The sequence below is a fragment of the Mustelus asterias genome, chromosome 3 (genome assembly GCF_964213995.1).
Source record: "Mustelus asterias chromosome 3, sMusAst1.hap1.1, whole genome shotgun sequence".
Taxonomy (NCBI): domain Eukaryota; kingdom Metazoa; phylum Chordata; class Chondrichthyes; order Carcharhiniformes; family Triakidae; genus Mustelus; species Mustelus asterias.
This window is the reverse complement of record NC_135803.1, coordinates 23,199,007-23,226,592: the sequence shown is the minus strand read 5'-3', so window position 1 is coordinate 23,226,592 and position 27,586 is coordinate 23,199,007. Positions and strand designations below refer to the sequence as shown.

The 27,586-nt window shown below is 43.9% G+C and overlaps 1 protein-coding gene across 1 annotated transcript in view; it reads right to left on the bottom strand.

Annotated features, from left to right (window-relative positions):
* Positions 1–27,586, bottom strand: part of LOC144488006 (uncharacterized) — a 183,829-nt gene that overhangs the window by 124,518 nt on the left and 31,725 nt on the right. Inside the window, exon 4 of the mRNA XM_078206027.1 lies at positions 12,427–12,504. Coding sequence (XP_078062153.1) covers positions 12,427–12,504 — 78 coding nt within the window. The remainder of the gene's footprint in view (positions 1–12,426; positions 12,505–27,586) is intronic.

Genomic DNA, 27,586 nt, shown 5'->3' with positions numbered 1-27,586 from the left:
AAGGAAGTGAACAGCATGGTTGTGGCCTTACCCTTCCATTTTCACAAAACACCTCTTTAGACTCGATTTCTCCATACATAAAAACATTTCATGTTTTTCTATTTTGTCTCTACTTTCCGGTCAATAAAATTTCTTATATCTTCCCCTGTTTACCCATGAAACCTTTGTAGGACACCAATGTTCCTTGCCATCTATGAACCCCCTTTTCAAATTCAAAAACTGAAAAACCAAGTTTCCCACTTACCTCACAATGCAAATTTCAGATCCAACATATTAACTCATAACTCAAACCCACCATAACCAGTCAGTATAATTACATTATCCTAACACCTTTAACCTTTCATCTCTTAGCCCTCACAGACAACCTGGCTCTAGTAACCTTCCCACTGTTTAACTAAATTAACCTTGGACGCACACACACACACACATATCTTTATCTATACAGATTATCAACATAATCCCAAAAAATATATTTTTAAAAAATCTTTTACCACACAGTGAAAGCACATTCGCAAAGAAGTGAAGTGAGCACCTGTCTCTCACTAGGACATAGCTGTTGCTCTTCAATTTCACTATTCAAAAACTCCCCATCCTGCCAGTTTCATTGAACAAGCACTCCTCACGTGCTCTTGCCTAGTGGACCCTGGTGGGTTCCAAACAGCTCAAGGAATCCATGCACCAGGCAAAATCCTCAGTTAATTCTCTCTTTGACAATCTTAATTCATTATCCAACAGCTCCCATAAGAGTTTCCTCTTTACCTGCAAATCCATTTGGTTAAACTCAGAAGTGGGCTGGATCATGTCAGTTATTCAATCTGACGTCACTTTTCAGAGCTTTAGGCCCTGGAGTTGCCCCCAAACCTGTTTTCCCCTTGGCAGTTAAAATTTTGTCCTACTTATTTAAAAAAAAATCAAGTCCTGTGTTATAACACTTAAGAAAGCTTTGTAAACTGTGGACTATTTTCCACTGCACTCCAATGTCAAGATATAATTTCAGAATTTTGGTGTTCCATCAGGTTAATGGAAAGTTGATACTCCCTGGATTACGGTGCGGAATTTGTGATAAGAATGATGGTGAAGCCTTCAGCACTCACCATCAGTACCTTGTGAAACTGACAGAACTTGTGGCTATAATACATGCTGAGTTAATTGCTGAAATCTAGAACTTGCTGTCGGGTGATGTTCTGCTTCTCCACACGGTGCGCTGCCAAGGCAAATGAAGGGCCCAATTTTACCATTTGGAGTCTAAGGGCCGGATCTGGGCGCAATGCAGATCCGAGCCTGGAATCTTCTTTGCAGCGCGCCCATACGCTTTTTGCCGGCTCCAGTCCGATCCGTGCAGTGGGCGGGGCTTAGCGCTGCCAGAATGATCGGAGCTCTGAACTGCGCATGTGCAGTTTGAAAAAAAATCTGAAGCAGCGCATCCGGGCGCGAAAGAAAAAGACAGCAGAGAGAGCAGAGAGGTGGGGGGAGGATGGACTTGGGAGAGTCTTGCAAACTGAAAATAATGTAGCATCTTCTTTGTGCTGGCTAATTATCTATGGGAAAGGTAATTAAACTACAGTGTCCTAGTGAGAAATTAGTGACCTGTATAATATATTTGTGATCTGTAACTGGATTGTTGATGTCCCTGTAGCCATGAGCCAGGCGCTCAAATGTTCAGAGTCATGTGGTGAACCTGGAAGAATTGTCCCCGTGGTGGAACTTGGTTGGAAATAAGATTCAAGGAGATTACTAAATCTGGGAAATCAACCATAGTGAAAAGAAGTTTGTATTGGCAACTCTTCTCTCACATTCCATGGCAGATGTGCCCCTACTTATGAATGTGATTTGCATGGGCAAAGTTGGGTGCAGCTAATCTGCCTCTGGAGCAGCCTTGGATCCTTTCTTTCATCTTGTTTTCATCTGAACATTGCACAGAATTACAAGAATTCTCTTTGGAAGATAATGTCAAAATTATAATCGCAGGAACTAAAAACCTGACAGTCAAAAATTTGGGAAAATATTTCAAAATATATATCTCCCCATCCATATTTTGAAATATTTTCCCAAATTTTTGACTGATTAAAAGTGAATCATAATCCAAGCTTTTTACTTCATACATGTATACAAACAAGGAGCAGGCCATTCAGTCCCTGGAGCCTGCTCCACCATTTAATAAGATCATGGCTGACCTCAAACTTGCGTCCCGCCTACCCTGATAATCTATCACTCCCTTGAGTACCAAGAATCTAACCACCTGTGCCTTAACATATTCAAAGATTCTGCTTTCACAACCTTTTCAGGCAGAGTTCCAAAGACGCATGACCTTCTGAGTGAAAACAAATTCTCCTCTTCTCCATTTTAAAAGTGCAGCCCCTTTTTTAAAACAGTGACCCCTAGTTCTAGGTTCTCCCAAACATCTTCTCAATATCCACCCCATCAAGACCTCTCAGGATCTTATACGTTTCAATCAAGTCATCTCTTACTCTTCTGAACTCCAGCAGATACAGGTCTAGCCTGTCCAATCTTTCCTCACAAGACAACCAACCCATTTCAGCTATTATTAGCCTGGTAATTAGCTGATCAGCAGGCGCAATGGGTTCACTTTGCTGGACACCACAGATCCCCTATTGATGACGCCAGGTTCAAAATCATGTCAGAATACTGAAAAGTAACCCTTTAGAGCATGCTTAAACCTCTTGTGGGCAGCTTCCTTCGAGGTCAGCAGGTAGCTTCATCCCTTCGTTGTTTACTGAAAATTTCAGGCCAACTTGTCGAACCAAAAATACACTAAATAACAATATCTAACTTGGGGAGAAAGTTGAAATGTTGATCACAAATAAACATGTCTTGTTCCGTGAGAAAGTACCACACCTGAGCAGCTGTTTTAAAAATGTTAGAACTGCTAAACTGAAATGAGCTCATGTTCTACACCCTTGGGTGCTTACAGGTATGTGTTTGTAACAAATGGCATGCACTGTAAAGATTCTGTCACAGCCCACCAAAGCAGTTTTGAAATGCGAGACCTGGGAGAGGAGCTACACCGCACATGAAGAGAAAAGTTTCCAACCAAAGTCATATTTTCAGTCAGGAGGAACCCAGGAACAGTGTAAAGCTATTCAGTCTCAGAAGCCTGTTCTTCCAGTCTATAACATCATGACTGATCTCTATCCAAACTCCATCCACCCACCTTAGTTCCATATCCTTTCATACTCATGGCTAGAAAAGATATCTATCAATCCCAGATTTTCAATTTTTAATTGAGCTAGCATTTACTGCTCTTTGTGGGAGATGGTTCCACACTTCAATCATTATTTGCATGTGGAAATATTTCCCAACTTCTCTCCTGAATGGCCTGGCTCCAATTTTTAGTAAGAAGTTTAACAACACCAGGTTAAAGTCCAACAGGTTTATTTGGTAGCAAAAGCCACACAAGCTTTCGAGGCTCTGAGCCCCTTCTTCAGGTGAGTGGGAATTCTGTTCACAAACAGAACTTATTCTACAAAGATCCAATTTTTAGTCCATGACCTTTATCCCAGACTAACCACCAGCAGGAAGAGAGTTTTCTGGCCCTTCCCTGGCGGTGGGGTGACCAAGTCACGCAAAATGCCGCAGAGACCAGTGGGTGACCTGAGTGGGACCGGAAGATCCGCAAGGTGCCTCTTCCACCAGAAAACACGTTGGGGAGGGGCCGAAAATCCCACCCTCTTTATCCACTCTATCAATTCCTTCCCAAAACCTAAAACCCATTGAACATCGATAGTCAAGGGAATACATTCCCCATTAAGCCTTGCATTCTCACTAAGAGAGAGAACCTCTACCAATTCCTGTCACAATCCCTTTATTCTTCCTCCAAGTTTCCTCTTTTACTCCTCCCTGAATGGCGGAGGAACTGTTCTATTGGAATGGTGGGGAATTGGCACAACCGACCAATATCCATGAATAAGTGGCGCTGCCATCACTGGGTGGCACGGTGGCACAGTGGCTAGCTCTGCTGCCTCACAGTGCCAGGGACCCGGGTTCAATTCCCGGCTTGGATCACTGCCTGTGCGGAGTCTGTACGTTCTCCCCATGTTTGCGTGGGTTTTCTCTGGATGCTCCAGTTTCCTCCCACAGTCCAAAAGACATTCTGGTTAGGTGCATTGGCCACGCTAAATTCAAGCCGACTTGTGACACTAATAAAATAAACTTAAAAACCTTTTGATAAGTATAAACCTATCCCTCAGTTCACAGAAAATAAACAAGTGTGAATCATAGATGCCTTGGATTAGAAACTGAATGCTCCAGTGTTGGTCAGACTGTACATGCCTAATGAAATCAGAGGCAGCATCAAATTGGATCATCTGGTCTCATTAATATAATGATGCGATATGGCCAACCATTATGACCCTAGTGGCAAAGATTTAAATGCACTGGAAAAGAAAGTCTCATAAAAACTAGTCATTTGTCCAGTTGCCAGTTATATGTAAGAGAGAAGTTCCAAAATGTAAGAGATATGTAAGAGAGAAGTTCCAAAACCTGGATCCTCCTCCGAGCATCAATCGCCATCAGATTGCTGCTCCAATTGGACTTTCCCTTGACTTGATGCTGCTCTGCATTCTTTCCAGGACTTTCCGAGTCCAGCTTTCCCAGAAATATGAAGTGCAACTTCCCTTGGAAAACTCCATTGCAGTGAAGAACAAGTGGTTGGGGAATAGACAGAACAACCCCCCCCCAAATTCTTTCAGCATAGCTGCCTTATGGTAAGTTTAAATGTCCAGTATGAATGTTGGTGAATGGATGAATGAGTGAATGAGTAAGTGGGTTCAGGTGGTAGGGTGGGTGAGGTAAGTGCACAGACGATTGTTGAGATGGCAATTGAAGAGGTAGGCGGGGGAGCGGGGTGGTCAGGTCAAGTCAGAGGATAGTTGGGTGGGCTGGTGGGGTGGGCAGAGGGTCCTGGGGAGCAGAGGAATTGCCCATCGGAAGTTGAAACTTCCCAGGCAACTCCCATCTAGATCCATGCATCAGGACTTCCACCGGGTCCTGACGCACATCTCAGTCATACATCCAGGGCCCGATTTTACCATTGCGTTGCGCCTGTTTTCAGGTGCGAAAACTTGGTAAAGTCGGGCGTGAGGCCTTTAGTGCGATCCGCGCCCGCGTCTGTGCAGATGCCCACTTTACCAAGGCCCGATAATGGCTGCGATCTGAACTGCGCCCGAAACGGGCGCAACGGTGATTTAAATGCATTTGCATGCATTTAAATTGAATTGATGAGCTGCCCGCCCAACTTTACCAGCATTTCCCCCTTTACCATCGCGTTCGCGCATCCAGATTCGGCGTGAAGCAGACATGCTCAGCAAAGATCTGTTTCGGGGCTCCAGCTTCTGAGGAGATAAGTTCAGAGCTTCCAACGGCTCTCTAACTCAGATCGGCGGTGGGAGGGAAAGCGGGCCCGATCGTTCACTGATGGGTGGGGGATGGGGGAGGGAGGAGGCCTAATCGTTCTCTGTGGGGAGGAGGGAGGCGGGTCACATGTATCTCTGGTGGGGGGGAGGGGGTGTTGTGTGAGGCCCGATCATTCTTTGGTGGGGTGGGGGGAGGCCAGATGGATCTCTGGTGGTGGGGTCAGGTGGGGAGAGGGGGGGGGGACCGCTGCCACTCTGCGGGCGATTGGTGGGGGGGGGGGGAGCGAAGGGGGAGCAGAGGGTCGCGATCAGTCTGGGTAGCGTGGGGGGTGGGGGGATAAAGGGGACAGTTACGTTGTGGAGGTGGGGCGATATCTGTGGGGGCCATCGCTCCCGCTTTTCGCTTCCGGGCCGCAGCCCGGGTGTGATGTGACAGGGGCACGTTTTTCAATTTTTTCTCACCGCGTATGCGTAGTTCAAAGCTCCGAAGGGAGGTGCAGTGTTTCGGGCACGATAAGACCCACCCACAGCGCAATTCAGACCCACGATTTTTTTTTCAGGCTAAGTGCATATGGGGGTGCCTGGGAACAGGTTTCCAAGTCGGATCTGAATTGCGCCCAGATTCAGCACTTAGAACCAAAATGGTAAAATCGGGCCCCCAGTCTCCAACAATCCACATGCAGAAAATTTGGGCCAATTTGATAGTGGAATAGCTGCATTTTACTCGTGAATCATTAACTGTGGAGGCGACTTTCATCCTACTTGAAAGCACTGGCCATATTTCAGAGTACAATTGTTGGAATGATTGCACTTGAGCACAGAACCTTGGGAACCATAGTCCTTTCCTGTCAGAGCCACCTTGCACCTCTGGAAGATAAATTCTAATGTGGAGATGCCGGCGTTGGACTGGGGTAAGCACAGTAAGAAGTCTCACAACACCAGGTTGAAGTCCAACAGGTTTATTTGGTAGCAAAGCTTATGGTATTTGCTACCAAATAAACCTGTTGGACTTTAACCTGGTGTTGTGAGACTTCTTACTAAGATAAATCCTATACAGGTGTGTATGATGTCGATCCTACAATTCCTCAAACTGTCACTTTAAAAGCTTTACACGTTTTCTGCTCTCATACACCAAAATCTGCATATACCCTTTTGCAGACTGCTTCTATCATATGTCCTCTACTGCAATCAAATTCTATCAATTGTATTTATGCTGCTCAGGTGGCACTGATTACACAAAAAAAGTTTGTGTTAGTTTGAAAATCAGATTTTTTTTTTTTAAGTGCTTTTACTATCTAATCTGGATGCTTTGGAAAGGAGCAAGTTAGTCAGCATGCTGAGATCAAATTGCAAGTGTCTCAGCAGCTTGTTGTGGTCTATTGCCTCCTCCAACTGTGAATTCAAACCACTTACAGTAATTTTCTGAGTCTGATCATTTATGTTGATCAGAAACAGTTATTACCTCTGCATCATGATTGAGTACAGCATTCCTTCGCCTTATATTTCTCAGTCAACCAATATCCGCACTTTCCTCTCTTTCAGATGTTTTAAATCTAGGATGCCGATGGCATTAATAAATTTGGGATATCCACTTTAAATTTATACACACACACTATACATGTATATATATTCCACACTATCGAGGTAAAGTTGAACTAAGTTTAGTGGAGCTGCAAAACAGGCTGGTAGCAAATTGTATCCATTATACCACAACAATTTCACAATGACACAAATACATTCCTTAAAGGCACAGTATCATCACATTAGGGAATGGAGCTTGATAATAGGCACTGAAGACAATGGTTTTAATCGTCGCACTATTTAGTTGGAAGAAATTTCTGGTAACCCAATACTGGGTATTGGGCAAGCAGTGTGACAACATAAAGGTAGGGGGGAGATTGAGAGAGATGGCTGTAATGGAGAGCTGCAAATCATCAGTGCGCATGTGAAAAATGTTTTTCAGATGATCTCGCCAAGGGGGAGAATGTGAACAAGAAAAAGGATGGGTACAGGAATAGTCCTTTGGGGACACCAGAGTCAATGGCGCTGGAGCTGGAAGTCAAGCCATTGCCATCCCACCCAACTGGACAATGGAGTTGCAAGAGGATTGTGTGGTGAACCACGTCAAATGTTACAGACAAATTGAAAAGGATAAGGAGGGATAGTTTAATAAGAGCCAAAACTCTGCTGCCTATGTCTTAACACACACCAAGTCCTGTTTTCCTATTGCTGCTTGCTGACCTTCATTGATTCTCGGTCAAGAACATTTTGATTTTAAAATTTTGATCCTTGTTTTCAAATCACTCAATGCCATTGCATCTCCCCATCTCTGTAATCTCCTCAATCCCTTTAATTCTGGCTTCCTGAGCATTCCTGATTTTAATCCCTCTACCATTGATGACCATCCCTTCAGTCACCTTGGCCCTAAGCTCTAGAATATCCTGCCTAAACATCTCCACCTCTATACTTTGCTTTCCTCCTTTAGGATACTTCTTGAAGCCTGACTTTAGACCAAGCTTTTGGTCTCAGATCTAATACATCCCATGTGTCTGACTGTTGCTTTTTGTTTCATAATGTTACTGTGAAGGGCCTTTGGTCAGTTCATTACTTTAAAAGCGCTATATATGTACATATGAAGTACTGAAGGAAAAAGGGACATGCTGTCAAAGCTTTTCATCTTGCATTCATCAGGATAGATGCAAGAGACAGCACGGTGGCACTGTGGTTAACACTGCTGCCTCACAGCGCCAGAGACCCTTGGGTGACAGTCTGTGTGGAGTTTGCACATTCTCCCTGGGTCTGCATGGGTTTCCTCCCAGAGTCCAAAGATGTGCAGGTTCAGTGGATTCTTAGTATCCAAAGATGTGTAGCTTAGGGGGATTAGCGGGTAAGTACTTGGGGTTAGGGGGTAGGGTGGGGTGTGGGCCTGTGTAAAATGCTCTGTTGGAGAGTTGGTGCAGACTTGATGGGCCGAATGGCTTCCTTCTGCACTGTAGGAATTCTATAATGGCAAATTTGAAAGTGTTATATTTATACTGCAGTATAAACTGTTGTTCCCTTTGAAATTTGGTAGCCTTGCACCTGGCCCAAGAATACAAGATAAAAAGCTTCAACACCATGCCTTTTTTTTCAGCAGGATTCAAGTTCTGTACTATCAAGCGATTATAAAGATTTCCGGTGGGGCAAAAACCTAATTGGAATTATTAAAACACAGAATTTCTGCGAATATGGGCACAGGGTGGCATGGTGGCACAGTGGTTAGCGCTGCTGCCTCAGAGAGCCAGGGACCCAGGTTCAATTCCCAGCTTGGGTCACTGTCTCTGTGGAGTTTGCACATTCTCCCTATGTCGGCGTGGGTTTCCTCCGGGTGCTCCAGTTTCCTCCCACAGTCTAAAGATGCGCAGGTTAGGTGAATTGGCTATGCCAAATTTTCCCTCAGTGTACCCGAACAGGTGCCTGAATGTGGCGACTAGGGGGATTTCGAAGTAAGTTCTTTGCAGTGTTAATGTAAGACTATTTGTGACCAAAAAATAAATAAACTTTATAGATTTGGGCCATTACAGCAAAATTCAAGGACTTTGGAAAGGAAAGGGAGATTGAAGATATCAGCACGCCAATACTGAGACACTGATATACTATGCCACTAAGAGAGGAGGTGAGTTTCCATTGATGCCTCTGGAAAAAATGTCCTAGTAATATCGCTCATTTCTTTAAAAATTTTTTTTTACTCCATTCTTAAAGTTACAAATGGTCAGAGCAAACCCGAATCCATCTCCTTGCTTGCTCCAAAAACCAAATTCAAATTGAATCCAATTCATGGTACCCACAAGAGAGACAAACAAGATCCAAGCTGACAAGATAAGCCGTTGCACCCTATCTTGGGATTGTACTGACACTTGATCTTAGCCAATATTGCTCACTTTCCCATAGAGAAGCAGGGAAAAATACATGAGAGCCAACATAATCACAAGGCTTCTGTTCAGCTATCCATTTACCCCATTACAGACTAGGTCATGCTATCTGATTTTATTTGGAGGAACAGAATATATTGAGACTAGAGTCAATGGAAAGCAAGGGAGAAACAATAGAAAACAATCTGAAGCAAGAATAAGAAAATAAATAACATTTTGGCAAGTTATTTTCAAAGAACCAATAAAAATAATTGGAACCAGGAAGTTACTGGAGATGGCTCCAAATAGCCACTAGGAGACAGCAGAGACAATAGAGAATGCTAAATGATGCTTAACATTAGCAATGTTTTCTCAAACAACTTCCTAAAGTCATCCAATTTGTTTGTATCCTTCCATTTGTTCCATGCACTGTTCCTCATGTGCACTGATCTACCATTCTGGGGTTACAACTCTGAGATTAAACGCCAATGCTTTGTAGTTAACTCTGAATACTAATACATGGATGTTTATTATCTTCACATCGAATTGCATTTGCTCTGATATTTTTATGGCTTCATTAAACACATTGGCTATGACCCCAGCTGGAAACTGGTGGGATAGCCTCAGAAAATAACAGTAAATATGATTTCCTTCTTCTGCCCCTTACCATTGCGCGCCCTGGCCAGAGCTGGCCTGTCCATCTCCACACATTTCAAGTAAATATTAGGGCCTACATACCTGGAGGCTTTTCCTCCCGGCTTCCCTCCTTATTACTGCTGGTGGGCAGAAGGCTCCTGGTAATGGCGGCAATGATCCTATACTCCCTCATGAAGTGACAGTGCCATGTAACAGGTTCCTCTCCCTCTAGTCTGACCCAGAACTTACTGGTGTCGGGCTTAATCCCAGTGGAAGATTTACACGGGGTGGTAACCACTGTTGATGGGTTTTAAAAAAGGGACTGTGGACAGGGCAGGTATTTAGGGAGATTAGCAAGACCAGACCTTTTGCGGCTAGATTTGAGGTGGTAGCCCATAAGATCATAAGACGTGGGACCAGAAGTAGGTCATTCGGCCCACTGAATCTTCTGCGTCATTCAATGAAATCATGGTTGATCTGATAAAATCCTCAACTCCACTAGTCATAAAAAAATATATTCCCCTCTTCCTACTATCTCCAACAGTCAGTAACTCAGGGAAAATAAAGCCTTCCACACAACTCCTCTAAAATAAAATAAAAGTATGCATTTGGCTTGAGAGATTGAAGTGAAGGAGGGGGCAACCATATTGCAGGACAACACCAAGGTTGAAAAGCGTTAAAGAAAAAGGTGAATTAAATCAAGAAGCAGTGGTTAAATATTCCCAAGATTCTCAAATCCTCTCAGTGGAGATTTTAGCTCAGTAAGTAACTCCAGCAGCGTGTCAGAACTTGCTGTATCTACCATCTCATTCCATCGCAAGACAACAGGCAAAAAAAAATCCCACAAGTCAATTACAGACTGTTGTCGAGATGTGATCACAATAATTCACCCTCTTCGAAGAACACTAACAACATCACTGAAATGAATGCACAAAGAGTTGTCATCCGCACTGAGAAAGCCCACTCTATATTATTACGTGTATAGTAATAAATCTATGGAGTCATTTTGAGGGTGTAATCGAATCTGATGGTTATAAACCATGATGTATTTTTCCTTGCTTTTTACGTAGTCATCCATCCTCAATTATTTGCACTCGGTAACACATCTCAGATACATCCATTATTCTAATACAGGGAGACAAAAGGGGCTGGCCATGCATCAAAAGTAAGATTTAGACAAATAGTGTGTTGACTTCATAGGATTTGAGTATAGGAATAGGGATGTTTTACTGCAATTTTATAGAGCGTTGGTGAGGCCACATCTGGAGTAGTGTGTGCAGTTTTGGTGTCCTTATCTGAGGAAGGTTGTCCTTGCTTAAAGGGAATACAGTGAAGGTTTACCAGGCTGATTCCTGGGATGGCAGGTCTGTCATCTGAGGAGAGACTAAGTTGGTTAGGATTACATTCACTGGAGTTTAGAAGAGTGAGAGGGGATCTCATAGAAACTTATAAAATTCTAACAGGGTTAGACAGGGTAGATCCAGAAAGATTGTTCCTGATGGTGGGGGAGTCTAGAACTAAGGGTCATAGTTTGAGGATAAGGGGTAAACCTTTGAGGACTGAGGTGAGGAGAAATCTCTTCACCCAAAGGATGGTGAATCTGTGGGAATTCACTACTACAGAAAGTAGTTGAGGACAAAACGTTGTCTAATTTCAAGAAGAAATTAGATATAGCTCTTGGGGCTAAAGGGAACCAAGGGATATGGAGGGGGAAAGGTGGGGGGATCAGGATATTGAATTCAATGATCAGCCATGATCATAATGAATGGCGGAACAGGCTCAAAGGGCCAAATGCCTATCCTCCTTCTAGTTTCTATATTTACATGGGGTGGTAACCACTATAGATAGGTATTAAGAAAGGGACTGAGAGTTTTTGTTTTAGGAGAGGAGGATGCAGGTCCAGATTTTTTGCAACTAGATTTAAGATGGCAGCCACAAAGGGAAAACCATGTTCTCCACTTCCTACCATCTGTCAGTAACCCAGAAAAAAAAAATTGCCTGCACAACCCCTTTCAAATAATAACAAATTATATATTTGTATTGAGAGATCAAAAGCGAAGGAGGATGACAACCATAACGCAGGACACGACCAAAGTTGAAAAGAATGACAGGAAAAGGTGAAGCAAATCAAAAGCAATGGTTAAATATTACCAAGATTCCCAAATCCTCTGGGCAAGGTTTTTCAACGTCAGAGTCGGCTCACCATTGGCCAGCGGTGGAATCTTCCAGTCCCGCCAAAGTCGAGGGCGTCTTGCGTCGTTTGCCCTTCCTGCTGCCAGGGAACCCGCCCGCAGGAGATCACCTTCGACGACACTAGAAGATCCCACCAGCGGAAAGGGCCGGAAAATCCTGCCCTTCATTTGCAACAAATTCTCAAAATTGAGGAGAGGAATTAATAAACCACAACTTCTGCAATATGAGTAAAGAATGAGTGTGTGGTGGTACACAATGTCCCAGTTACCCATACATATATACCAAGGCAAAACAAAGAAAATACTGCCTTTATCTTTGTGGAACTGTTCACATACCTGGGCTCCTTTTGCTGGAAAGCATTGGCAAACTGAGCAATCTCTTCCGTCACAGGGACCTGTGTAGCCAATCTGACCCTGAAACAGGAAAATCGAGGGTGAAAGGCAGGTAAAATGCAGAAAATATCAACAAAACAACGATTAGTAAACACCTGAGTCAAACAGCAAAATAAATTGAGGATGTTCTTAATCCAGAACTCAACAGAAAGGCCAAATGCAGTCATGGTCTTGCAGGAATGAATCCCGGCAAAGTAATTCAAGAAGTGGGTGGCCGAAGAGATCATGAGAAGTCTCAGGCAGGTGAAATACAAGGTTTCCTTGTGGGGCCAGATTAGACACTGAAGTTCCAGTTTCTCCAATCTATCTACAGAACTAAAGTTCCTCATCTCTGGAACCATTCTTGTGGACCTTTTCTGCACCTACTCCAATGCCTTCATGTCCTTCTGAAAGTGTGGTTCTCAGAACTGACACAATGCTCTGGTTGACACTGAACTAGTGTTTTTTTACAGTTGTAACACTGCTTCCTTGCTTTTGTACTCTGTGGTTCTCTTTAGAAAGCCCAGGATCCCACATCATAGAATCATAGAATCCCCACAGTGCAGAAGGAGGCCAATCAGCCTATCGAGTCTTCACCAACACCAATCCCACCCAGGTCCTATCCCCATAATCCACGTATTTACCCTGCTAATCCCCTTAACACTAAGGGGCAAGTTATCATGGCCAATCAACATAACTTGCATGTCTTTGGATTGTGGGAGGAAACCAGAGCACCTGAAGGAAACCAACGCAGATACAGGGAGAATGTGCAAACTCCACACAGTCACCCGAGGCCAGAATTGAACCTGGGTCCATGGCGCTGTGAGGCAACAGTACTAACCACTGTGCCGCCATGCCGCGCCTAATCAGATTGATGCTTTATTTACTGCGCTCTCAATCCGTCCTGCCACGTTCAGTGATTTATGCACAGGTCCCTTTGCTCCTGCACCCCACTTTAGAATTGTACCCTTTATTTTATATTTTCTCACCACTCTTTTCTGACCAAAATGAATCACTTCACACTTCTCTGCATTAAGTATCAAATGCCACTTGTCCACTCATCCAACGACCTGTCTCTCTCCTTTGGACACTGAACATTTCCTTCTCACAGTTCACAATACTTTCAGTTTGCAGGTTAAAATGTTGCCTGGAGCTGAATGACAACATCAAAGACTTTTGGATCTTTAATGAAGTGTGCTTTACATGGGATGGGGACTTCACATGCAACCCAAAACTCAAGAGGTTAAAATGGCACCGGGCGGGTGTGCAGCATGGGTCTGGTGATTACCACCCTGCTGTTCCCATTCTGTCGTCTATGAGCTGCGGTTAGGGAAGGGGCTAAATTTGGGGCACATGTGCGATGCACAGGAAATGCCTGCTTGCAAGCAGGGAGCTGGCTGCAAGTTCCCAAACTAAATTCCCGATGGGTAATGAATAGACGCAGTTCAGAGTGGAGAATGTTTGCATGTGCTTAAAGTACAGTGTCTTGTTCTGTGAAGCAAAATTTTATCTATCTCCTTGTAGAAGAATCTAAGCGATCCTAATCGGGCAGCATTAGGGTTGCTTGTGTTTTTACTGCCAGCATGGCAGGGAAGAGGAAGTGCTTCCACCAGCTAATCACAAAGTTGCACAGTTCCAGGTACTGAAGATAGCTTGAGTTACTGCTAACACCTGCAAATGGTACTGTTAGTGCAAAAGCTTCCACTAGGAATATATTCAGAGAACATCATCACAATGACAGTCACAAAAATAATTACTGCTGCTTTTGGTCTTGTTCCTCAGTGACACTAATTGCATCAATATCGCAATATCAATGTTGAAGCTATGACCCAACACATTTTCTTTTCTTTATTCATCCATGTGACATGGTTGTCGCTGGCTGGCCAGCATTTATTGCCCATCGCTAGTTGCCTGAGGGCAGTTGAGAGTCAACCACATTACTGTGGCTCTGGAGTCACATGTAGGCCAGACCAGGTAAGGATGGCAGATTTCGTCCCCTAAAGGGCATTAGCGAACCAGGTGGGTTTTTCTGACAATCGACTATGGTTTCATGGTCATCAGTAGATTCTTAATTCCCGATTTTGTTTAAATTAAATTCAAATTCCACCGGCTGCCGTGGCGGGATTCCAACCCCAGCCCCCAGAACATTAGCTGAGTTTCTGGATTAATAGTAGCGATAATATCACTCGGCCATTCCAGCCAAAAGCAACAACTATAGCGGCCAGGATTCTCCACCCCTTTTTCAGAAGGCAGGCAAGCCAGTAGGGGTGGAGAATCCAATGTGATCCCCAAATAGATCTTAGGCCGGCGGGATTTCCCACTCCCATTTTCCCTGTCCACCCACCCATGCCTTAATGTGGTTGCTGCCTTGAAAGACCAGAAACTCCATTACCATAGTGTTACACATCATTAGCAAGCTTCCCCGCTGTATCTTACCCCCATCTTCGGATTTCCCCATCCCACTGGCGTGACGTCATGTTGGAGGGGTTTACAACAGTTTTTCCCAAACAGAGGCCTGGTGAACCATCCCCAGGGGGGAAAGGATCATGCCCACGCAGTAAGGTGACAGTGTCCAGGCACTGCCCCCAGCACTCCTAGGAGAGGAGGTTCCATTGTGGACTTCTGTTGGGGGATTCCCATGTTCTTGGGGGGGATTTGTTTTTAAGATTGGGCGTCTTTGAAAGCCAATGTTGTTGGCGGGACAGGCACATTCAGAACTCACCCAACCAGTGAGACATTGTGGGACCCTCCTCCAAGATCGTTTTTGTCTACGTATCAAAAAATATATGGTGGAGAAAGTTGGCAGTGGAACTGGCGGGTTACACACTGCCTTTTCCTCCAAGTTGACATATAGACCAAAAAATGATTGAAGACACTGGGCGGAATTTGATGTAATAAAACATCACAAGGTGCATCACAGCAGCATAATAGAGCAAAATCTGACACCAAGCCTCATGAGAGGATATTAGGGTTTGGCCAAAGGGATAGGTTTTAAGGAACATCTTCAAAGTAGGAAAGGACGGTAGCAAGGCAGAGGTTTAAGGAGGAAATTCCAGTGCCTAGGCACTTGACAGCTGAAGGCACAGCCACCAAACAGTAGAGCAAGTAAAATCCGGGATACTCATGAGGCTAGAATTAAAGGAACACATATATTTTGGGAGGTTCTGGGACCAGGCTAGATTACAGAGTGAGAGGGAGGGATGAGGTTATACAGGGATTTGAAAAGAGCAATGAGAATTCTAATACCGAGATGGTGCTTAACCAGGGGAGTTGGGAAACGAGCCATAGAATATTTGATGACAGGTTTACAGAGGGAAGACATGGGAGGTTGTCTCGGTAGAGATTGAAATAATCAGGTCCAGAGGCGAGACAGATGGGGGACAGGTTCTCAGCAACAGATGAGCTGAGGTAAGGACAGAGTCAGACAATGTTACTGAGATGGAATTGGCAGTCTTAACGATGATACAGATAGGTAGTTAAAAGCTTATCTCAGAGTCAGATAGGACTCCGAGGTTGTAAACAGTCTGGTTCAGCCACAGACAGCTGCCAGGGAGAGGAATGATGTCAGTGACTAGGGAATGAAGTTTGTCACGGGATCCAAAGGCAGCCGATTAGATCTTCCCAATATTTAACTGAACAAAATTTATGTTCATTCAATACTAAATGTTGGACAAGCAGTCTGATTATTTATAGACAATGGAGATGTCGAGACTAGTGATGGTGAAGTAAAGCTGAGGCATAAGGTCACAACTTCAAAAGAAACAGGAGCAGAAATAGGCCATTCGGCCCATTGAGCCTGCTTCACCATTCTATAAGTTGATCTGATTATGGCCTTAATATTTAGGGGGCATTAGTTGTTCGAGGAAGGTGAATACTAGAGGATAAGGAGAGTGAGCAGATGACTATGTTTGGAGCAGATGTCTTGTATTGAGAATAATACCAGGGAAGATTCATGACCAATTTGTCTGTTTCTGTGATGCAACATTTTATAATTCCATTTTACACAGTTTCTCTTTTTATCATCCCTGCCTGTGCATTACCTCCTCTTATTGTGGAGTTCACACATAACTGCTTTTATTGCCTCAGCATTGCTTGTGGTTGTGGGTCAAAGCTGAAGGTCAAGTCCTTGCCTTCCCCTCCCCCTCTTTCCACCCAGCCCCACAGTCCACCAAGCTGGTTGTCTAATATAAGGGTCTGGCACATACGGAGTTATTGTGAGACTGAGCATGGTACCGCCCACACAGTGATGCAAGAATCAACATGAACTTGACCTAGGGTCAGTATGGTGTTGAACAGAGACATGTTATGACCCTGGACATGGAGCTAGCTCCTTGCCTGGACCCTTTACTGTATATATGTTCATACTTACAAATGGTTAATAAAGACTTGCTGTTATCATACAGAAGGCTGTGAAGACTTTTTAACCAGATACATTGTGCAACTGACACCATCCAAACATGGTGTCAATTTGGGTGAAAACCCTCAACCTCAAAAAAATACTGAAAGATGCTAAGGAAATCCACTAGATAAAGCTACAGAGTAAAGAGCCTGGAAGCTGAAGGCAGAGATTCTACTACAGCAGAATGCTCCATAGAATCTCTGTTGGAAGTCCAGTTTCAGCAGGCAGAGTCCGGAGCCTGCAAGGGTGAACTAAATCTTTTAAGTTACAGGCTTCAGCTAGTCCTGAAAACCCCTTTTACTTATCCAGAGTCAGAAGCAACTGTTTGAATGAAACCCATCGCTAAATATCACCCCCAACTTTGAGCCTCAAAATGTGTCCTCCGAGTTCAAAAAAGAAAAAACATTTTTTTTAAAATTATTAATTAAATTACTCAGCCTCTTGGGAACATCTTCGCTATCTGACTTGTAAAAAAGCAAGCCTGTGTTGAATTTGAACACCTTACTATTCATAACAGTAAATTGCTGAATACGTCAGCAGACAGTTGACCCATGCAGCCATTATTTAAAAAATGCCTTCCACAGTGTGACAGTGATGGGAAAAGTTGCACAGAAGTTGCCAGCATCAACAGTGGCTTTCTCCACCATATTATTGGGAATATAGAAAATGAAAACTTCAAGGCGTGGGTTCCACAATGTCATGGGCCCCTAGCACTGCCTTGGGCACAGACCAGGTAGTATCCGACATGACTCTCTTCTCCTAAGCGATGCACAGACCTGAGCTCCTCTAGGAGATTTGTCCGCCAGATGCATGCTGTGGGAGACCAGTCCTAATTCACGCCGGTCTGCTGATGTGAATGGATTTTCATACAGGGTTGGGGGGGTGAGGGGGTATGCCCCTATCTACCTCAAAGAGCCTGGAAGCTGAAGGCAGAGATTCTACTACAGCAGAAGGCTCTGTAGAATGTCCTTTGGAAGTCCAGTTTCAGCACACAGAGTCCAGAGCCTGTAAGGGTGAGCTAAATCTTTCTAAGTTACAGGCTTCAGCTAGTCCTGAAAACCCCTTTTACTTATCCAGAGTCAGAAGCGCTGTTTGAATGAAATCCATCGCTAAACTTCATCCCCCAAATTGAAGTGGATATGTTTCAGATCACCAACAACCCGTCCTGGTCCCTCCTTGCCGACGCTATAGTTAAGAAAGCCCACCAATGCCTCTACTTTCTCAGGAGGCTAAAGAAATTCAGCAGATCCGCTACGGCTCTCACCAATCTATATAGATGCACCATAGAAGGCATCCTTTCTGGTTGTATCACAACTTGGTATGGCTCCTGCTCTATCCAATTCCACAAGAAACTACAATGCATTGTAAACGTAACTCAGTCCATCATGCAAACCAGCCCCCCATCTGTGAACTCCGTCTACACTTCCCGCTGCCTTGGGAAAGCAGCCAGCGTAATCAAGGAACCCATGCACCCCGGACATACTTTCTTCCAACTTCTTCCAATGGAAAAAGCATACAAAAGTCTAAAAATATGTACCAAACGACTCAAAACCAGCTTATTCCCTGCTGTCATCAGACTTTTGAATGGTTCTATCATATATTAAGCTGATCTTTCTCTTCGCCCTATCTGTAACTGCAACACCCTATTCTGCACCCTATGTTTTCGTTCTCCCCGATGTACTCTATGAATAGTATGTTTTGTCTGTGTAGTGTGCAAGAAACAATACTTTTTTTCACTGTATTCCAATACATATGACAATAATAAATCAAATCAAGTGATTGAAGTATAGACGCCTGATAATGAACAAAGAACAAAGAAAATTTCAGCACAGGAACAGGCCCTTCGGCCCTCCAAGCCTGCACCGCCATGCTGCCCGACTTAACTAAAACCCCCTACCCTTCCGGGGACCGTATCCCTCTATTCTCATCCTATTCATGTATTTGTCAAGACACTCCTTAAATGTCATTATCGTATCTGCTTCAACTACCTCCCCCAGCAGCGAGTTCCAGGCTCTGTGTAAAAGACTTGCTTCGTACATCTCCTTTAAACCTTGCCCCTTGCACCTTAAACCAATGCCCCCGAGTAATTGACTCTTCCACCCTACGAAAAAGCTTCTGACTATCCACTCTGTCACTTGCCCCTCATAATCTTGTAGATTTCTATCAGGTCTCCCCTCAACCTCTATCGTTCCAGTGAGAACAAACCAAGTTTCTCCAACCTCTCCTCGTAGCTAATGCCCTCCATACCAGGCAACATCCTGGTAAATCTTTTCTGTATCCTCTCCAAAGCCTCCACATCCTTCTGGTAGTGTGGCGACCAGAATTGAACACTATATTCCAAGTGCGGCCTAACTAAGGTTCTATAAAAAGCTGCAACATGACTTGCCAATTTTTAAACTCAATGCCCCGGCCGATGAAGTCAATCATGCCTTCTTGACTACCTTCTCCACCTGCATTGCCACTTTCAGTGACTTGTGTGCCTGTACACCCAGATCCCTCTGCCTATCAATACTCTTAAGGGTTCTGCCATTTACTGTATATTTTCTATCTGTATTAGACCTTCCAAAATGCATTACCTCACATTTGACGGATTAAGCTCCATCTGCCATCTCTCCGCCCAAGTCTCCAACTGATCTATCTCCTGCTGTATCCTCTGATGGTCCTCATCACTATCCGCAAATCCATCAACCTTTGTGTCGTCCGCAACTTACTAATCAAACCAGTTACATTTTCTTCCAAATCATTTATATATATTACAAACAGCAAAGGTCCCAGCACTGATCCCTGAGGAACGCCACTTGTCACAGCCCTCCATTCAGAAACGCACCCTTCCACTGCTATCTTCTGTCTTCAATGACCGAGCCAGTTCTGTATCCACCTTGCTGGCTCACTTCTGATCCCATGCAACTTCACCTTCTGATGTGCAATGATGTGCAAATGTATTATAATGACATTCCTGAAGTTGAACATCAGGATTCCCGTTACGTCACTGGGGGCAGGGGGTGGGGCAGAGGGGGGGAGGGGGGGGGGTATTGGAACAATCCCACTGTGCTTTAACATCAACGTGAATCACAATTTGGGCCTCTCGCAATATTTTCCACTCCCGTCGCCAAACTTGGCCAAAAGGAACGGGAGCAGGAAATCCACCGCCTCCCACCTCCCCCCCCCCCACTTTTCTTTCAAGTGGAAATAGTCTCAAGCAGTGTCAGTCTCGACTCACAACTCAGTCACCATGCTTAGTGTCATCCCAGGCAATCTGTGCCATATGATCTCCACAAGAGCGATTTCGATGCTACTACTTGCCGGGGAGAAAACCTGGACTTGTCTAGCATGCCCCTTGTGAGGTATCTTATCGGATGCCTTCTGAAATTCCACAAACAGCATTCCCTTTATCTTTCCAAATCAGTCTTTTTTTTTTCAAAAACCTCAATTAAGTCTGTCAAACATGACTTACTTTTAACAATTCTGTACTGATGAACCCATGCGTTGCTAAATGTTCAATAACTTTATCTTGAATTATGAGTTCTAAAGAGTTTATCTGCACCTGAAATATGAACTGCGTTAGTTACTCAATTTATCATTCTTCTTCATTACGTCTGTCATCCAGTTACAATATTTATACGTCTAAGGATTGAAAAGTTGTAGTCAAAGCCTCTGCTCCCTCCTTTCTGGTTTTCAATAGTCTAGGGTGCCTTTCATATTCCTTTTTAGCCTTACTATCTTCCCAACTACATATTCTATATTCCTCATGATTATCTTTAACTTTATCATATGCTTCCAGTGTAAATATGTCAATGATCAGCTCATGCAGATATATTCAGAATCAAGAGCTTCTGCCAAGGACCAAAGATAGGGACACTATTTTAGAATTGGTCAGACTGTGGTGACTTAATATTGAACTGGTGAATTATTTATCTATTCCCTTTTAATGTGTTTCATTTTTATTGCCGCTTGTTATATGTCATTCAACCTTCTGCATTTCATAAATTAACCCGTTCATCTTTCGGATAGAACCAACAGAATTCTTGCTGTTTGTGGACCACGGCCATGCACAGATCGGCTACAAAGTTTTTATGCTAAACAGTGACTATACTTGAAAAGTATGGGCAGCACGGTGGCACAGTGGTTAGCAGTGCTGCCTCACAGTGCCCAGGACCGGGTTCAATTCCAGCTTTAAGTGACTATCCATGTGGAGCTTGCACATTCTCCCCATGTCTGTGTGGGTTTCCTCCCACAATCCAAATTTGTGTAGGTTAGGTGGATTAGCTGTGGTAAATATACACGCGGTCACAGGGATAGAGCCTCAGGGGGTGGGCCTAAATAAGGTTCTCTTTCGGAGAGTCGGTGCAGACTCAATGGGCCGAATGGAGGTGTTCTATAGTACTTCATTGGCTGTAAAAGGCTTTTGGACATCCTCAGGTCATATATCAATGCAAATCTTTCTTTTTCTTTCTCTATTTTCCATCTATGTTAAACCAATGGAAAGTTTTTAGATAAAATGAATTCATGACAAGTACGTTTTTCTCATTTCAAAATACTAACAATTCTCTGACGACGAGTATAGAGTCATAGAGGTTTACAGCATGGAAACAGGCCCTTCGGCTCAACTTGTCCATGCCGCCCCTTTGTTTTTAACCACAAAGTTAGTCCCAATTGCCCACATTTGGCCCATATCCCTCTGTACCCATCTTACCCATGTAACTGTCTAAACATTTTTAAAAGACAAAATTGTATCCGCCTCTATTACTACCTCTGGCAGCTTGTTCCAGATATTCACCACCCTCTGTGTGAAAAAAATTGCCCCTCTGGACACTTTTGTATCTCTCCCCTCTCACCTTAAACCTATGCCCTCTAGTTTTAGACTCCCCTACCTTTGGGAAAAGATATTGACTATCTAGATGATCTATGCCCCTCATTACTTTATGGACTTCTATAAGATCACCCTTCAGCCTCCTACGCTCCAGAGAAAAAAGTCCCAGTCTATCCAGCCTCTCCTTATAACTCAAACCACCAAGTCCCGGTAGCATCCTAGTAAGTATCCCTAATTCCCCTTTCCAATTCTCTTCCTGCACCTGGTGGTGCACTGAGGCAGACTTTCATCTGTTTCCATAGCTAGTGTCACTAGAAACAGGTCACTGGTCTGTCATCAGAGGCTTATAGCTTGAGGAGTGCCACTCCACATCAAGTGTGGCTGACCAGGAGTCTCTTCCTCTCTTACTGCAAGCCAGTTGGAAGGACGTTGACACACTCAACCTGTTTAACCGCGTAATGAATGCACCTTCCTTGGCCATCAAGTCTTGTGGTGGGACTCGAACCCAGAGCTTCTGGCTCAGAGGCAGGGACGCTACCCACTGCACCATAAGACCTCCAACACATTAAGACTACACCGTGTGATGCTTAGCAGTTCAGAAAGGGTCATGTTTAAACTTGGCCCTCCCTTTAAAGTCAATCCTCGAGCCTGTGGGGAAAAGATGCAATAAGCACATCCTAAAATCATGTTAGGAGTTTCAGTAATGGGCAACAGTTTGTAAATCCTCAGCTCCTACCATGGGCTATCAGGATCAGAAAGAGCAGCAGGAAATATAATTTTGTCTACATATTGAAGTGTAACAGATGTGGGCGTACATGACATTCAATAAAAATTGCTTATCTTTACTGCTCTTCATTGTTTTCACGTCTTCAGTAGATTCTGTCTGTTTAGTTAACAACTCTCCAAGGAAGGCTTCCAATATTGTTTTACCTAAAATTACCTGAATTATTACCTGAATATTCAGGCTGGGTTCAGAAAGGGGGAGAGAGAAGCTGACAAGTGCTACATTTACTGCATTATGGTGTTTGTTCTAATGTTGCTTTCAAAGCCATGTTAGAAGTGAAATATGGAAGTAGATTCTCCTCCATTAGAACCAGTGGAGCAATCCTTAATATTCATATATTGATGGCGTTTCAAATGATCTAATTCCAAAACTGGTTTACACCCAATGTAAGTCATCAGCAACATTTTTGGTCAAACGAGTGCTCTCCACCAAATAATATCTTAATAGCATGAACATCTACGGACTTAGAATAGACCTCTTATAGTAATCCAAGTCTCTGTCCAGAATTTTCCCATCCCGCCGCCATGGGAATCGTGGCGGGCCGGGGGTGGGGCATAAGACCATAAGACATAGGAGCAGAATTAGGCCACTCGGCCCATCAAGTCTACTCCGCCATTCAATCACGGCTGATGTTTTTCTCATCCCCATTCTCCTGCCTTTTCCCCATAACCCCTGATCCCCTTATTATTCAAGAACCTATCTATCTCTGTCTTAAAGACACTCAATAACCCCATCTCCACAGCCTTCTGCGGCAAAGAGTTCCACAGATTCACCACTCTCTGGCTGAAGAAATTCCTCCTCATCTGTTTTAAAGGATCGTCCCTTTATTCTGAGGTTGTGCCCTTTGGTTCTAGTTTTTCCTACGATTGGAAACATCCTCTCCACGTCCACTCTATCCTCGCAGTATCCTGCAAGTTTCAATAAGATCCCCCCTTATCCTTCTAAACTCCAATGAGTACAGACCCAGAGTCCTTAACCATTCCTCATACGACAAGTTCTTCGTTCCAGGGATCATTCTTGTGAACCCCCTCTGGACCCTTTCCAAGGCCAGCAAAGACCCGTTGACCTCGGGCAGGAGTTTCCGGTTTTGAGGCAAGTGCGGCCGGAAAATCCCACCCTCAGTGTCAATGGGACAAAGCTTTTACATTACTTACTGTTTATGATTTCTAAGCTAGCCTTCTGCCTGTCTAATTTCTCTTGAATTCCATCTTCTCTAAATGTTCTGGGGACCCGGGTTCGAATCCCGCCACGGCAGATGGTGGAATTTGAATTCCATAAAACAAGTCTGGAATTAAGAATCTCCTGATGACCATGAATCCCATTGTTGACTGTTGAAAATATCCATCTGGTTCACTAATATCCTTTAGGGAAGGAAATCTGCTGTCCTTACCTGGTCTGGCCTACATGTGATTCCAGAGCCGCAGCAATCTGGTTGACTCTCAACTGCCCTCGAGCAACTAGGGATGGGCAATAAATGCTGGCCAGCCAGCAATGCCCATGTCCCAAGAATGAATTTAAAAAGTGTTAAATGGAAAATATCATGAACTGACTTCTAAAAATTCAGATAAGTGATATCTGCTGTATTGCTTTGACCTATAGTGTATGGTCTTCAACCTTTGTTTAGCTACTCCCTGAAGAATTCCAGTAAATGAATGAGACATATATCAAGTCCAAATCCATGCAAACCATATCTTATGGCCTTTGCGTTCTTCAGATAATTATTTGTAGCATTGTTATATAATATTCTAACAGTATTCCTAGTAGGAATGTCGGGCTGGTTAATTTATAAACTCCAGGTTCGCATCTCATCAAGTTTTGAATATTAGCATGTTGCTTGCCTTTATTCCATTCTCAAGTGCAGTTCCCTTGATCAGGACCTTCAGAAAATTGTAATGAAGAGCATAATCCAATTTCTTCCTTGTTTCTTCAAGCATTGATCTGTCCATCATAGGCAATCCAGGAAAAGTCTTACTCTTATGCCCACAGAACTATTGGCTTAATGCTATGTATTAATGTACTAACCATTTATTATCCCGTCCCAAAATGAACTGTCCAATACCAGTAATTATTATCTTGTGGGATCAAATCTGACAGGTCCAATAATGTTGCCAAACTTAGGACACCAAAGGGTGTACTTTAACCCCAGAAGTCTAACAGTGCTTTGCTGATGATAACCCATGCTCTTTTTACCCCCTCACCTCCATATCCCCTTTTTCTCTCCTTCCTTTTGTCTTAAACATCATAATATTTAAGAATATTCCTGTGGGATGATTATTCAAATTTAAAAGTATGCACCATGTTCCATGTTAAAAGGTTGGAAGTAAAGGTTGCTGAAGTAAATTTTAGTCACACATTAACAAGGTTATGGTTTTGTGCAGAACTGCTGAAAATAATTCAAAGCAAAGCTATTCCTATTTATAGGGTCACGTTGCTGGGGAGCAGGTCACATTCCTCTGGGACGTAGTTTTATGTCATGCACCAGCCAGCCTTGTGGCTCCTTCAAGTCAATTAAACGACCACTAATTTTAAATTGTGGACATTTCAATGTTGTTTGAGTCCCAGCAACCAAGGGCACAGCTAAGGCAACCCAAACATATTTGTGATGGGCCTTTACAACGAGCAAAAAAATTAAAGGTTTACTTGAGCAGTATAGGCTGGATTTATATCCCGGTCATTGAGGTGAAAGGGGGATTGTAACTTACCTGGAGAGTGAGAGAGTGTGAGTGTGTTAAATCAGGGGAGGTCATTCGACAAGGTAAGCCCATCCTGAAGTGGAGCCCATCCTGGTGTCCCAAGCATTGATTTGATTTGATTTATTATTGTCACATGTATTAACATATAGTGAAAAGTATCGATTCTTGCGCGCTATACAGACAAAGAATATCGTTCATAAAGAAGGAAACGAGAGAATGCAGAATGTAGTGTTAGAGTCATTGCTAGGGTGTGGAGGAAGATCAACTTAATGCAAGGCAAGTCCATTCAAACGTCTGACAGCAGCAGGGAAGAAGCTGTTCTTGAGTCGGTTGGTACATGACCTCAGACTTTTGTATCTTTTTCCCAACGGAAGAAGGTGGAAGAGAGAATGTCCATAATTATGCTGGCTGCTTTGCCGAGGCAGTAGGAAGTGTAGACAGAGTCAATGGATGGGAGGCTGGTTTGCATGATGGATTGGGCTGCATTCACGACCTTGGGGGTCCAACCTGGGTTGGTGGGGAGATTTTGGGTCGGGGGTAGGGGAGGTCATTGGGGTGGGGGGATGGGGAAAGAGGGGCAGTGGTTGTCAGAAATCTTGTAGGTTACCCTCGGAGGGCTGGAGTGAATGTCCGACGATGGGTGGTGGCCAAAGTGGAAACATCACCTTGGTTTGGCAGACAAGTTTCCCAAATCCTGAGAAATAGCTGTCCAGTCTCAAAAATGCAAATGGTGAACAAAAATATCTGTCACTGATCGCCACCCCCACAATCAAACCCCCCCACCCTCTCCCCGGCCCCTGCAGAATTTCCCTTCTCTCCCCTCCTATGGACCTTCCCCCTCAATTAGGCTCTACTCCATCAGGCTCCATCCCCTCAGGCCCTGCTCCCCCCTACCCTGCCCCCCAGGCCCCATCCCTTGTCACTGCCAGGGTGCCAGGCTGCATTGTCTCATGGGCACTGCCTGGCCCTGCTCCCAACCACACAGGGGGGCTTCAATGGCATCTGGTCCTACTGGTGAGGCCATCACGTCTGGTTCCCATTGGTGGGGACCATCTGTGATCCTTGCCAGTGAGGACCTCAACCAGCGAGGGAGCTAAGGTAAGTGAGCCCAAACGAAAGCATCTGGAGCTCGTTAATGACATGTTAATCATGTAATTAATATTTAAATCAGCCATGCGCTTTTCCTGGGCACGAGGTTGATTTTGCCAGCAAACTGAGGCCGGCAAGATCACGAGATGTGAAAAACCATGCACGACCCTGATTTTGCACCTCTCACCCTATCTTACCAGCTCACCACATCGATCAACCAGCATGGTGAGCCAGTAAGATCACACACATTGTATTCGAAAGAGGGTAGAGAATAGATTAAAAACTCGTTCGAAAGGAGGATAAAAAAAAGAAAAATATTAGACTAAGTTTTAAAAGGGGAGATTCCGTTCACACCCCCAAAAACACTGCACTTCAAAGACCAGAGTGACCGACATCATAAATCCCCAATTGACCCAAGTCTATGCTTCTGTAACTTTCACTCATGCCCTCTGCCCTGAACTGCTTTCTGATCTTGCTCAAATATCACATTAATGTGGACAGAATATAAGCCATTCATAAATTTAAACATTTCAATCATACCCCCCTCAAAGTCCTTTTCCAAAATAAAAAGGGCCAGTTCCCCAAGCAACCCAAGAGCCCTTAAAATGTTTAGAGAAGGAGCAATTGCCCAACAATTAGTTTAAGGCCTCAACCACCAACAAAATTTGACAGCATTCTTGTAGTCAAACCATGGCCTTACTGAAGAAAAGGATTGGGCTTCTGCAGGTTTTAGAGTTAATTATCCTGGCTACATATCATTAAATTACTTTTATAACAGCATTACAACCTTTAATTAATTTAAATTATTCAAAACTACAATCCCCAGGTCCTTTTCTTAGCAGCATAGTTCCTTGAGCCTGCTCCACCATTTAATAAGATTGTGGCTGATCTGATAGTAACCTCAAATCTGCATCCCGCCTACACCGATAATATATCACCCCCTTGCTTACCAAGAATCTATCCACTTCTGCCTTAAAAATATTCAAAGACTCTACTTCCACCGTCTTTTCAGGAAGAGAGTTCCAAAGACTCACGACCCTCTGAATGAAACGATTTTGCCTCGTCTCATTTTAAATGTGCAACCCTTTAGTTTTAAACAAATCCCTAGTCCTAGATTCTCTCACAAGAGGAAACATCCTCTCCACACCCACCCAGTCAAGACCCCTCAAGATCTTATATGTTTCAATCAAGTCACCTCTTACGCTTCGAAACTCCAACGGATATAAGCCTAGCCTGTCCAATCTTTCCTCAGAAGACAATCCAGACATTCCAGGGGTGGAATTTCCTGTCTTGCCCGCCACGGGAATCGTAGCGGGCGGGACACAGACCGTGCAAAGGTCCGCTGATCT